The sequence below is a fragment of the Alexandromys fortis genome, unplaced genomic scaffold (genome assembly GCF_014885135.2).
Source record: "Alexandromys fortis isolate MF-2015 unplaced genomic scaffold, M_Fortis_MF-2015_v1.1 scaffold_233, whole genome shotgun sequence".
NCBI lineage: Eukaryota > Metazoa > Chordata > Mammalia > Rodentia > Cricetidae > Alexandromys > Alexandromys fortis.
In genome coordinates, this window is record NW_026068146.1 from 1,725,235 (window position 1) to 1,739,762 (window position 14,528).

Consider the following 14,528-nt stretch of genomic DNA (forward strand, 5'->3'; position numbering starts at 1 on the left):
TCTGGAAATTCATTACTTGTATACATTAGGTATTAGAAGAGCCAGATCTAATTTTTTATTATGGTACTTAACAATATAGTAAGGGAAGATATCTATTGTTCATTTGTAAAAATGCTGTGATAGTATAATGGCATATACCTATCATTGCAGCTTCCCATGAGGCTGAGTGAATCCCTAAAGCATAGTGACAAAGATGTTATTAAGGCAGGAGGATTATGAGTCTAAGGCTAGCCTGTGTTATAGTCCAAGCCCCTCTATCAAAAACAGAAGGCTTTGGTAAGTTATGAAGCTACTTAATGTGGTAGGGAAGGAAAATCTAATTATTACTAGCACTTCAAAAATAGAACCTCAACTGTAATGGCAAGGCAATAGCCATTCTTTCAAATGGATGAGGTACTTACAAAATTTATAGATCATAGCCACTCTTCAAATACAAGTGCTGGGATTTAAAAATCACAGAAGTAGAAATGTGTGAAAATACAAGAAGCCAGGTATGGGCGGTGATATGTTTACAATTTCAGTACTTTGGTCAGGGATACTAGGAGTCATAATTTAAAGCCAGTGTAGTCTTCACTGAGAGAAATTGGAACAAGCTAGCCAAACAACCAACAAAACTCCCTTCTCTTCCCCTGCCCCCACCCCCCGCCCCCCAGATAGTGTTTCTCTGTGTAGCCCTTGCTGTCCTGGAACTCACTTTGTAGACCAGGCTGACCTTGAACTCACAGATCTGCCTCTCCGTGCCTCCTGAGTGCTGGATGTGTGCCACCACTACCTTGGCAATAAATATCTTCCTGTAAATTACTTCTTTATATCCTGCATTTGCCCCTTTCCTTGTAGTACAGTGTTTGGCTTCACAAAATAAGAATTCAACAATATCAGCATTCTGATGAAAAAATGAAAGACACTTGCCAAGACAGAGATGCCTGCATCATTACAAAAGATCACAGGGTAAAACTATTAGAGATTGGACTGTTGAAGTTAATAACCTTGTTTTTGCACTAACGGGCATTGAACCTAGAGGCTCACATGTGGCAGGCAAGTGCTCTACCACTGAGACACAGCCCATAGCCCCGATTTTGAAAAAACCAAAACCAAACCAAAACAACAACAACAACAACAACAACAACAACAAAAATAACCTCTCAGGAGGCAGAGGCAGGTGGATCTCTGAGTTTGAGGCTAGCCTGGTCTACAGAGTTCCATGACAGATAGGGCAACACAGAGAAATCCTGATGTGGGAGTGTCATATATCAATCTGTTGATTTCATTGGTTAAGCAATAAAGAAACTCCTTGGCCCTGATAGGTTAAAACATAGGTGGGAGGAGTAAACAGAATAGGATGCTGGGAGGAAGAGGAAGTGAGCTCAGACTCGACAGCTCTGCTCTCTGGAGCAGAGGCCATGCTTCGCTCTCCCAGACACACGCGATGAAGCTCCGACCCAGGATGGACGTAGGATAGAATCTTCCCGGTAAGCGCACCTTGGGGTGCTTACACACATTATTAGAAAAGGAATAGTCCAGGTGCGAGAATTAGCCTAGAAGAGGCTAGATAGAAATGGGCCAAGCAGTGTTTAAATGAATACAGTTTGTGTGTTGTTATTTTGGGCATAAGCTAGCCAAGTGGCCAGGAGCCGGGGTGCTGGGGACGCAGCCCCGCCTCTCCTATTTCAACAAAATCCTGTGTCAAAAATAAAATAAAATAATAAAATAAAATAAAAGGATATTTATTTATTAGTCTATTTATTTATTGTGTGTCTCTGCTTGCACTTGCACATACCATGGAGTATGCATGGAGGTCAGACCACAGCTTGTGGAGTAGGCTCTCTTTCTACCATGTGCACCTTTGGGACTGATGGAGTCCTCTAGTTTCTGGGCAAGTGCCCTTCCCCACTGAGCCATGTGCCATCTTCTCCCATAGACTCTTATATTCCCACTCCTTCTGTCAGAAAAACCAGACGTTTCATTTATCTAATAGATGTCAACTTCCAAACAATCTCTGCTGTTTTATCTTTAAAAGCATTTGTATGTATACGTAATCATGGCTTTCTGGAAAAGTCAAAGCACTATGTAAATTTTCATTTGAAGATTTAGTACACTTGTTAAATTTTGAAAATGGACTTCAGTGTGAGAAAAGAATCTTTTCAATAAAAGGAAAACTATGGGAAAAGAAAGGAAGAACATGAAATTCAGTTGATCATTTCTCCCTGCGTGACAGCTCATCTGTCTGCTTTTCTCCGCCCTCTAATTATCTGCTTTTCCTTCCTTGGCATTTTCTTCTGGTTTAGCTTTATGAGTAGCAGGTGGTGTTTTATTCCCAAGCTTTCCACCCACGCTCTCAGGAAGAGCCTCTCCGCGGTGTGCACGATGCATGGATCTTAGACATATTTTGCTGATAGTTTGAAGGTTCCTCACTTTGCAGGGATGTGGGATCTAGGTGTGGTTCATTATCCAGAGACAGAGATGAAGCTGAGCAGGGCCAGGCAGGTACTGACTTCAGCATGACTACAGAGAACTGTTATCAGTATTTTAAATGTTAGCATTATTTTATAGTTCAGTGTGTTATATAAATTATATTCATTTTAATATCATTTCCAGCATTTGAATTGAATTCCATTAAGGAATTTAGAAAGTTATAATTTGTTATATGCAGTTTTTGCAAGTGTAGCTCCAGAAGTGTGATATCACAGCATTGATTTTGCATATAAGCCTGTGCATGTGTGCGGAACTAGTGAGAGGTCCTCAGTAAAGGAGGAGATGTCTTACTGTATGTCTGTAGTTGTAAAAGGTAACATTTCTCAAGATCTAATTTCTTGTGGTAGTCATATATGAAATTGTAATTCATCAAGATGTTGCTGTGGTGAGACTAGGTCTTATTAAATTGTCCAGGCTGGCCTCAATTAGTGATCCTCTTGCCTTAGCTTTCTTAGTACAGAGATTATAGGCGTGTGCCACCATGTCTGGTTCATGGATTTTAGGAAATATTTAGTGTGGGGAGTGGGGGAGAAGGAGAGAGGGAGGGACAGAGGGAGAAGTGCAATGGGCATGTTCAGCTTTCAGGAGTTGATTCTCTGTGTTTGCCATGTGGGCCCTGGCATTGAACTTGGGTGCTCAGGCTTGGTGGCAAGTGTCTTTATCTGCTGAGCTGTCTTGTGTCTACCCTCTTCCCACCTGGAGATTTTGATTTATCTCATCAGAGTCTTAGACTATCTTTCATAGTAGCTCATATCACTAGAGTTACAACGAGCTGAGACTATACAATTATTAACCTTAGTGATAGGTACCTAATATGTTTTGCTTTTGACCGATTTATTTATGAATGTGGTTTATCAGCTCACTGCTACAACTTTGCTGTCATTGTTTTAAATGTGGAGTGATTTTGCTGCGAAGATACCTAAGTTATTATTGCCTGTTTTATTGTACAAATTGGCCTGTGAAGTGTTCAATCATGTTTTTGTTTTTCAAATCTACCTTTGAAAATGTAAATAAATGTCTTTTAAAAACAAGTCTCACTAAAAGTAATTTTAGAATGAGACTCAGTAAGGAGAAATAGTGAACTTATTAGCGGAAGATGGGAATGAATCTCAGTAGGTCTGTGAGTTCATGCCAAGAGCTTGATGTTTCTATCAGATGCAGCAGAGATGTATAGTGAATAAGGCCTAACAGGGTTCATTATATTCAATAATAGAATGCCAGTGGTGACCTCAGCTAGACAAATCACAGTCCAGTGGTGGATGACAGGAAAGGAATGGGAGGTGTAATAGAGAACGGGACGGTTTGTGGATGTGCCCAAGAGCCCAGCAGTGACATGCTCTGAGATTTCTTCCCATAACAGGAATCACTTAGTAGCTGTTTTTTTAAAAAAAGAAATAAAAAGTTAAGGTCATGAAGAATGTAGTTCTGTTTTATATATTCAGACTTAAAATCTAGTTGAACACTTTTTCAAATTGTCTAGTTTTATTTCTTATGTGCTTTGCTGATGAAAAGTTAAAACACTGTTTTATAAATCCTATAACTTGTTGTTGTTCTCTCTTTCTCTCTCGCCCTCCCTACCTCTTCCCCTCCCTCTGTCCCTCCTTCCCTCCCTCCCTCTCTCTCCCTCTCTTTCTCTCGATAAGGTTTCTCTTTGTAGCTTTGGAGCCTGTCCTGGACTTACTCTGTAGACCAGGCTGGCCTTGAACTCATGGAGATCTGCCTGCCTCTGCCTCCCTAGTGCTGGAATTAAAGGCGTGCGCCACCACTGCCTGGCTTATTGTCATCTTAATTATGTAATTTACTCTTAATAAGCCTCTTGAATGTCAGTCAAGCAGCAGTCTGCAGATTCTTGTGATGGTTAACACTTTTGCCCTCCCTCCATTTTCTTCCTTTCTCACACACACATAAGCTGTCTATCTACATATATAGGTGTGTTTGTGTGTGTATACATATACGTATTTGTGTGTATTCACATATACATATGTGTGTATATATACACATATACATGCACACACATATATGGAGAGAGAGAGAGTGCACACATGCTCACACGCAGATAAACTGGCTACTGTTTAAGATCATGCCATACCCAAATACCCATACTGTCTATGTGATTGTCTGCAGATACATGCATGGGCTTTGTTGGAAATACATGTTTCCAACAAAGTATCATTTTTGTTGTTGGTTTTGCTTTTAAAGAGATTTATTAGCTCTATTGTTTTTTTGGACTTTTTGTTTTATTTTTAAAGAAATTTTCCTTGTTCAATTCTCTGCTGTGGTTTTCCTGTCTGTAGCAGTGTTTAAATTGTTCTGTTGCACACACAGTTGTGTGTTGTCTTTGTCAGCATGAGACATGGACATGGGGCCTCACTTGGGCTCTTTGGACTTTGCTCACAGTCTTTTTAAGGACTGGACACAGAGTTGTGTGTTGTCTTTGTCAGCATGAGACATGGACATGGGGCCTCACTTGCGCTCTTTGAACTTCGCCCACAGTCTTTTAAAGGACCTTTTAGGCCTTAATTTCTATGCTATACTCACTGTTTTTGCAGAGGTGAAAGCCTTCGAAGCAGTGAGGAGAGGTATATATTTATTGTATATGATGGGTTTGATTTGGGTAGCAGCCATATGACATGGATAGTTTTAGAGAAATTAAGTAACTTTGCTCAGTTTAAAAATTCTCTGCTGTAAGAATGAAGCCTAATTCAGGCCTTTGACGTTTAATCTCATGTGGATGGTTTTCCCCTTCTGCTTTTGATACACATCCCATTTTCTTTTGCTAAGTTAAAGTAGGAAAAATGTTGAAGAATAATAATGTATCATTTTGTCATATCTGTTTTTAGGGAATATATTTGTGTTTCAATCTCAGAAATGGTTTCAGATTCCATTTTTTTTTTTTTTTAATTTTTGAGACAGGCTCTCCCTATGTAGATCAGGGTGGTCTCAAACCTCACAGAAATCTGCCTGCCTCTGACTCCCTAGTGCTGGAGTTTAAGGTATGTGCCACCATACCTGGCAGAATAATTTTTAAAATCATGTTGTTTGGCAACATACAGGGAACAGGTTGAGCTTTGCGTCATTCTCGGAAGCATGGTGGGAAGTTGAGTTACAGATTCTGCTAAGTTGGATTTTTCCTTTTAGTTTTATTAATTTGAAACACTGAGGGCTAGGCAGTGGAGCTGGCTCAGATGGAGAAGGTGCTTGTGCCGCAGGCCTCACAACCTTCAGGAAAGAGAACTGAAGCTCAAAAGTTGTCCTCTGATTCCAGCCCTTGTGTGTATATAGCAAGTTTACGCCTGTATTCACACACGCACATACACACATAAATTAATAGTAAAGAAAACTGAGGGAAGTCAGGTGGCACATGGCCTATAATTCAGCACTTAGGAGGCAGAGGCAAGAGCTAAGGAATGAGTGAGTGCCAGGCCATCTTGAGCACACAGCCAGTTCCAGGTCAGCCTGAGTTACACAGCAAGACTGCCCAAACCCCCCCACCCCTTTAAAGACTGAGGGTTTTGAGATGTAGTTCAGGGGCAGATGACATGTTTAGCATGGGTTTTAGCACCAGTCTCAGGAGCTAAAATCCCAGCAAGCAGCATTGAAATTAAATATTCAGAGACGAAATACAGTTTATAGTCTAGATGGCTTCTCTATGTTTGTTTATATTTATAATGTATACTTTGCTTACCTCCAAAATGAATTCAAAAGAGTGATTTTAGGTTGTAAAATAAATTGTAGTTATAGGTATATGCTGTTTTTGTGTCCTTTAAAGGTATTTTGTGAATTTTTTTCCCATTCTTGCAAATGGCCATAAGGAGTTTGATTTTGATCTTTGAAATGTGTCCAGTTTGCATAGACAAGCAAGCCACTACTCTAAAATTTCCTCTGTGGTGCATAAGCAAAAGAGTACTCCAGTCTTAAAAGTTAGAATATTATTCTTTTAGACACAAGAATAGTAATTCTTGGGTAAGGTTATTTTGATCTTGTGTATCTTGGTTATTTCCCTAACAACTAGTAAAGTTGATGTTTCAGTGAAGACTATAACTCACAAGTACAGATGAGCTTCGCTAGACCCCTGTGAACAGATGGACATGCATGTGGGCACAGGAGGTGTAAAGGGTTTGCCTGACCCAACAGAGATCCGATTTCTTCCCTCTGGGTAGTCTTTTAAGTCATTCTACTTGACAGATGTGTGTTTGTTTCGTTTAGTGAAGGGACAGCTCACTCCTCTTAGTGTTAAAGAATAGGCTGGCCTGGCGCAAGATCAGTCGTATTATTTAGTGTGGAGTCTTAGGGCCTTCTTAGAGTCCAGGCGACTTGAGTTCAAGTACACGAGCCGTGCGTCATGCCTGTGTAAAGATGCCTTGATTAAAGCTTCGCCCGAAACTCCTGAACATCCCACCATGCCACGTTGTTACATATGAATAGTGAGAAAGTCCAACTCCATGGGGAGGGGACGGTGAAAGTGCCAGACTTGGAATTCTCTTGGACTTGTCATATACTTTCTCTTGTGGCTTATTTTGACCAATATCCTCTCATTTTATTTCAAAATTTAAATACAGTAGCTTTCAGTGAATTTTATGAGTGCTTCTAGTAAATTATCTTACCTAAACATGGCTTTAGGAACCTTCCAAGTTTGGAGTTGGTGTCAGAATTGAGAACATTCTTGAGTCTTGTGTTTTATATAAACTACAGACAGAACAGTCTCCTAGGAAGCAGTGCGGAAGTGTCAAGTAATAGAAGAAAAATGACATTAAGCAAAATCAGGCAAGATGGGGAAGGAGAAAGTTCTAAGATCTGCTAGAAACATTTCCTAGTTAGAAACAGGAGAGGGGACTGGATAACTTCTGCCAAGAGCAAGCATGTCAGTGGTGTTTCCCATCCACTGGTGAGGACTGTGGGACTCAGGCTAACTTACCCTGGAGCAGTTTGCTCAGAGCCAATTGCGCTCTACCTGCTGCTGTGGCTACTTCCTTCCAGTCCCTTCTGGTTCCTTTCGGATTCAGTGCTACCTATGAGGAAGGAGCAAAAAGAGGAGAGATGAGAAGGGGAAGGAACAGATAAAAGCTGCCCTTTTTCCATTCTTATGTGGAGGAAGCCATATTTCCTTTCATACCACTGCCGTCTATCATACTACTTAACTTTTTGTTTGCTTGCTGAATTGTGATGTCCTAAAAGTCAAGAAATGAGTTTGTTAATTCTCTTTCTGTGTGTGTGTGTGTGTGTGTGTGTGTGTGTGTGTGTGTATGTGTGTGTCTGTGTTTTCCCCAAGACATTTTTTCTTTGTAGCTTTGGAGCCTGTCCTGGAACTCATTTTGTAGATGAGGCTAGCCTTGAACTTAGAGACTGCCTCTGCCTCTCAAGTGCTGGGATTAAAGGCGTGCACAGGCTGTTAATTCTCTCTTGTTTAGCAGGGCAAAGAAGGAAAGTGGCATTGGTTAAATGCTTCTTGTATGATGTGTCACATGACTCTAATATCACATGCAGCCACTTCAGATTTTTTTAGATTTACATTCCATAAACCTGATTTAATAAACAGATGCTTTCAGGGCTGGAGAGATGGCTCAGAGGTTAAGAACACTGACTGTTCTTCTGGAGGTCCTGAGTTCAATTCCCAGCAACCACATGGTGGCTCACAACCATCTATAATGAGATCTGGTGCCCTCTTCTGGACTGCAGGCATACATGGAGGCTGAACCCTGTATGCATAATAAATAAATAAATCTTAAAAAAAATAAACAGATGCTTTCATACATGTTAATTTTTATGATTTTTATAACCGAATAAAACTGATGACTTTTTTTAGTGAATCTTAATTACCAGTGATTTTATACACCAATAACCATTTACAAAAAAACACAAGCTCTTTTTTCTTCTAAAAACTTTGTATTCCTTTTGCTCTTAAATTGTGTTCTACTTTTCCTCATCAGATTTATCCTTATGTAATTCATTTTATATATTAACATATTACATGAATATTGATCACCCTGTTTCAGTAACAAAACTATGTCTGTAGATTTATTCTAAAGCATCTAGTTATTATATTCTAATCCTCACATAGTAAAATCATACAAATGTATTAAAGTGTGAATAATTAAATAATTAATAAATAATTAAATAAAAGAAAAGAAAATGATCAGAAATATGTAGCAAGAATAATAAGAATCCAGAGACAGGTTGAGGCCGAAAGGTCAAGGAAGCAAAGCAGCCAACCCCTAGAGAGCTCTTACCTCTATGAAATCTTCAGTCTGAAAAGAGCGAGCTCCTGTTTCATCCCGCCTTAATATTCCTCTCTAGTTCTGGGATTAAAGGCATGCACCCCACCACCACCTGGCCTGTATGTCTGACTAGTGTGGCTAACTTTGCACTCTGATCTTCAGGCAAGCTCTATTTGTTAGATCATAAGCAAAATATCACTATAGAAATACATCTTTTAAGTGAGATGGTGAAACTATTTCTAAAACTTTTTTCAGTTGGTTTAGTCTTTTGTGAATAAATGAAGTAGTATTGCAGTGAAGTAGTATTAAGGATTGCTGTGTGTCTGTATGGTACTGGGGCTTGAGCCCAGGCTTTTGCCACTGCAGGCAAGTGTTCAATACTAACCTCCCCCTTCAAAACTTTTCTGAGATAGAGTCTCGATCAGTTTGCATGCTTAGGCCTGCTTCTTCCTCCTAAGTGGTGAAAATACAGGTGTACCCGTGTACTGGCTGGGCATTCTGCTCCCACTGTTTATTGGATGGTAAAATAGTTTTCATCAGTGCAGTTACCTGGATGCTGTCATAAAAAGGGCACATCAGCTGATTATTTGGTTAAGCTCTTCTTTAGAAACCACTAGGCTAGCTGATTATAGTCATCAGAGATATGGAATTCTGGGAGGTATACTTTGAAAATCCCTTAAGGCTCTTGCCTCCCCTCTCCTCATCCTCTCTAATGCTGGACATCAAACCTAGGGCTTCTTACAAGTTAGGTGTGATCATTTATATTTATCTTGATTATGAGGGATTAATTAAATCAGGTTAATTGAGGTGAGCTGTCCCATCCTGAATGTGGTAACATTCCGTGATCTAAAGATATGTACTGCATAAAAAGAAGCTAGCTGAGCTTAAACATCTGCCATTCTGCTTCCTGTCTGTGGATGTAGTGTGAGCAGCAGCCTCACTCACGCTCCTACTGCCATCCTTAACCTGATGGGCTTCCTCAAATTGTGAGCCAAGTAAGCCCTTTCTTCTGAGGGTTGTTTTGAACAGGTATTTTTACCACGGCAGTGAGGAAAGTAAGACACTGGGGAAAGGGTTTCCTATGGAGCTGGATTACACACATTATTGGTCTTGTCTCAGAGGCATCTCGTTTGCCTGAATAGTTCACAAAGTGTTGGAGAAGAGTTGATTTGTTAAGTTCAGTATGGCTATGTCCAATGGTTTTTCTTGATTGATTCTTATAAACAGCTATGAATAAACATTTATTTAAAAAAATGCACATTTTAAGGACGTTGTCTGATTTCCACCCTTTTTGACAAAGCTTGTTTTCCCTGTCAGACTAATCAGATTTGCTCTTACAATAGAAAGAGTCTGACTTCATTTTTATTATTTATGTTTGTGTGTATCTGACTTATGCAAATGTGTGTGTAGAAGCCTGAAGAAGCAAGCAAAAGGCGGCCGCTTGATCCCTTGGAGCTGGAGTAACTATGTTTGTGAGCCGCCTTACATGGTTGCTGGGATCCAGACTCAGGCCCTCAGGACAGAGCAACAAGTATTCTTAAACAGGCAGCCTTCTCTCCAGCCTGTCATTATTCTCAGTTAAAAGAGAGGTGATGATTTACATGCTCCTATAATGACTTCCCTTAATCCCTCTTCCCCCTTTCCCTCCTGTTTCTTCCTTCCTCTCATTTTCTCTCTTTCCCCTTTTCTCCTGAATTGAGAGTTTCACCATGTTGCTCAGGCTGGTTTTTAAAATGATTTATTTAAATTAATTTTATGTGCTATGGTGTGAAGGTGTCAGATTCCCAGGAACTAGAGTCTGTAACTCTATAACAGTTGTGAACTGCCATGTGGGTGCTGAGAATTGAACCTGGGTCCTCTAGAAGAGCAGCCAATGCTCTTAACTGCTGAGTCATCTCTCCAGCCCTGCCCAGGCTGTTTTAAACCCTTCACCTTAAATTACTCTTTTCTTTGAGCATCATGAGTAACTGGGATTATAGCTTCTGGTTTCCTGATACATGCTGTCTCTGTTTCTAAGCCCTGGCTTCCCACATGCTAGGCGAGTACTCTATCATATCCCTGTGACAGTTAATACTGATTTTCACGCTGGTAGAATTTAGAATTACTTAGGAGAAAAGCCCCTGGGCACCCTTGGAAGAGATGTTCTCCCTCAGGTTAATACCCACCCTGACTGTGGTGGATTCCAGCCTAGAGTGAATGGAAGAGAGATCCTAAGTTTCCTGCTTACTAACTGTGGTTACAATGTTGCCAACAGCTTCTAGCTCTGCCTGCAGGACTTCCCTGCCATGGTAAACGATACATACCCTCGAATGTGAGCCCAAATACAACTTTTCTCCCTTAGGTTTTTTTTTTTTTTCAGAGCTTTCACAGCATCAGTAAGGGTAACTGAGAACCCCTATGGCCTGTCTTCTGATATTTAATTCTTGTTCCATAGAAGAGAGAGCCAGGAGCCTAGTTTGAAGCTGTTGCCTGGGACAAATAAGTCTATTTATGTTTTGAAACTCTCTGAGCTTTGTTTAGTAGGACTTTTCTGAAAAGTAATACATTCTTTATTAAACACAACACAGACATAAACTTTTTAGATGAGAATCGTCAATTTCTTTTCCACTGTTGTAGGTATCTGAATATAAAACATTATAACCAGAGTTCCTTGTTTCTTACTTATAACTGTATTCTTTACAGAAATATTGTAACAGAAGGATCTATAGTTAGCTTGTAGTGAATTGAAATTTTTTTAAAAATGTCTTTTATGTATTGCTCTATCTGCATGTATGCCTGCACTCCAGAAGAGGCATCAGATTCCATTATAGATGGCTGTGAGCCACCATGTGGTTGCTGGGAACTAAACTCAGGACTATTGAAAGAACATCAGTTCTCTTAACTGTTAAGCCATCTCTCAAGCCCCTAGTTTGTAGTGCTTTAACAAATCCTCTGCCCCTCCTAGACAAGGTTTCTCTGTAGACCAGAATGGCCTAGAACTCACAGAGATCTGCCACCACCGCCTGGCCGAAATTCTTTATGACCTAAATATTATGGACTGTACTTTGTTTAGAACCTCAGAGTTGATTTTTTTTTTAAATTTTAAAGCCTGGGCTGTATAATACAGGTCCATTCAGAACAAACAGGTTTAGTCAATGATAGTACTTGTTTATGAAAGAGAAAGGAAAAAAATCTACATTTCTTTTCTGCTTAGACCCCTGTTCCCTTGTTATGGAGATAGAGAAAACATAAAACATAACAGGCTTGAATAGTGGATTTGATAACCTGGAAATCGTTGGTTGTCTGTTTCTGTGAAGACTTCAGAAGAAAAGTCTTTTTATCTTCAGCAGTCCAAATGAAAGATGCCTGTTATAGCATTTATAGCAACCTATGGTTTTGTTGATAGGAAAACCAAGATAGAGGAGTGAGGCTCCTGTCTGTGGTCAGCAAATGGCTGAGTTGAAAATTCCTGCTCAGTGGTGGATTGCTTGCTGTGCAAGTGTGAGGACCTGATTTTTTGATCATTGTACCCAGATAATAAGCTGACTTTAGTCTCATGACCACTTATAAAGCCAGCCCTGTGGATACTGCAGATAGAAGGATCTCTGGGATACACTTGCTGCCAGACTAGCCAAAAACCTCCAGCCCCAAGTTCAGGGATAGTCTATGTCTCAAAGGAATAGGATAGAGAATAATAGAGGAAGATAGTTAGCACCCTTCCTGGCCACTTGATGTGTGTACAGGCATGCACACTCAGACACATACGTACATTTAACAGCTCCACCAACACACTAACAACAGCAACAAAAACCATCAGCCAGGCCTGGTGGGGAAGGCTCATAATTCTAGGTTCTCGGGAGGCTGAGACAAGAGTGCTGCAAGTTCAAGGTTTGCCTGGGCTACACAGTAGGTTTAAGGCTAGCCTAGGCAACTCAGTGAGAACCTTTCTGGTAGTGAAAGGGGAAAAGTGGGCACTTGTTTAGCTTGTATGTGGATATATGTGTTTGGGGAGTGATGGGGGTCGGTATGAAAACGTATGCTGCTCTTATTTAGTACATAGCTTGGTATATTGTTGGGTTAGCCTGCTTGTTCATTTCCCAACCACCCTGACTTGAAATAATTACACAGAAACTATATTATTTAAATCACTGCTTGGCCAATCAATTAAAGCATATTGCTAGCTAGCTCTTATATCTTAAATTAAACCATTTCTATTATTTTATATTTTACTACAAGACTCATGGCCTACATCTGGTGGCTCACATCTTTCTCTTCTGGCTGCTACATGACTTCTCCTTGACCCCACATTCTTTCTCCCAGCATTCAGTTTAGTTTTCCCACCCTATTACAGCCAACATTTTCCTTATTCATTAACCAATAAAGGCAACACATATACAAAAGGACTTCTTTTGGTAAATTTGGTAAATTTTTGTGAGCTTTAAAAACTTTAACACTGGACTTAGTAGTTGAATTTGAAACTGAAGAGAGTACAGCTACATGTGATTCACTGCAGAGGAGTCCCAAAGATGTTGTGTTTCAGTACCCGGTCAGACTGATGTCTCCAAGCCTGCCCTGGGAGGTGTCAGAGGCAGTGACTAATACAGTAAAGAGCCAGCTGCTTGGACATTGTGGATGTTTTGTCAGTTATGGCAGAGACATACACAGTGTTCTAGTGCTCAGAACCCCACAGATTGTACACTCCGGTTTGATTGGGGGACATAGAGGCAAATGAGTTTGTATGATTATGACCAGTGTGTTGTTCCTGTGTTGCAGGTATTCTCTGAAGCCAAATGATCAGATCTTGGCTGAAGACAAGCACAAGGAATTGTAAGTTCATTAAACCTTAGCTGTGCATGCGCTGTGAAATAGATGTATGTGAGCCACGTGATTTAGAAATTATACACAACCTATGGCTGTAATCATAGTGGATTAGGGTAATTTGTACTGTATGGTTTGTGTTATATCAAATGAACCCCGGGATAATTGTTTGTGATACTCACTGAAATAATGTCACACTGTATTTGATTTTCCAGATTCCATGTGTGTTTGGAAATACATTATTTCTTTTTCTTTCCTGGAATAAAAAATGAAATTCGTGGTTAATTTTGTAGTTTGATTCAGGTGCTTTTTCTAGCACTGGCTAAAGATGAAGAAACATTTTATTTCTTTTATACCTTTATGCAAAAGTAAACACCTGTTTATTGTTTAGAATAAGTAAAGTATTTCAAACACGAAGCTTGAAAGAGGAACATTTTAAAATTTTTAGTGTATTTCTTGTAGACTTTTTCTTTTTTTAACTCTTGAGAAATAACCATGGAATGCTGGGATATTTTCTTTGACATTTTCCTACTGGAAGGTGGTATTTTAAAGATTACCACCTGACATGGACTGTCAGCATTTTAGTTACAAATAATCTGTTTGGGAAATTTGAAACTTATATCAGTCTTTTAAAAACTGAAGCTTTAAACATTTTATATGGTTCTATTTTGTTTTAGCTGGTCTCTTTTCTCCATTGTTCAGTAAGTAAATGCTAGTAATATTGAATATTATATAAACAGCCAACATCAATACTGTAAAAAATTAGAGGACTTGAATTCTAATATATCCTTAGGTTACACCTTATTACTTTGCATATTAATTAAGTCCCTATCACATTTATAATTATTGATTCTCCAAAGTACTTTGAAAATTTTCTTTGTATATTAGATACACTTTAATGTTAAACATTTTATGAATTAACTAACTAGTTATTGCTATGTACCCTGACGGCTTTTTTTTTTTTTAAAAACATTTATTTATTTATTATGTATACAATATTCTGTCTGTGTGTTTATTTGCAGGCCAGAAGAGGGTACCAGACCT

General features: G+C 39.5%; 1 protein-coding gene across 2 annotated transcripts in view; it reads left to right on the plus strand.

Annotated features, from left to right (window-relative positions):
- Positions 1–14,528, plus strand: part of Adk (adenosine kinase) — a 393,218-nt gene that overhangs the window by 56,151 nt on the left and 322,539 nt on the right. For both annotated transcript variants that reach the window (XM_050127020.1, XM_050127018.1), the window contains exon 3: positions 13,440–13,493. In XM_050127020.1, coding sequence (XP_049982977.1) covers positions 13,440–13,493 — 54 coding nt within the window. The remainder of the gene's footprint in view (positions 1–13,439; positions 13,494–14,528) is intronic.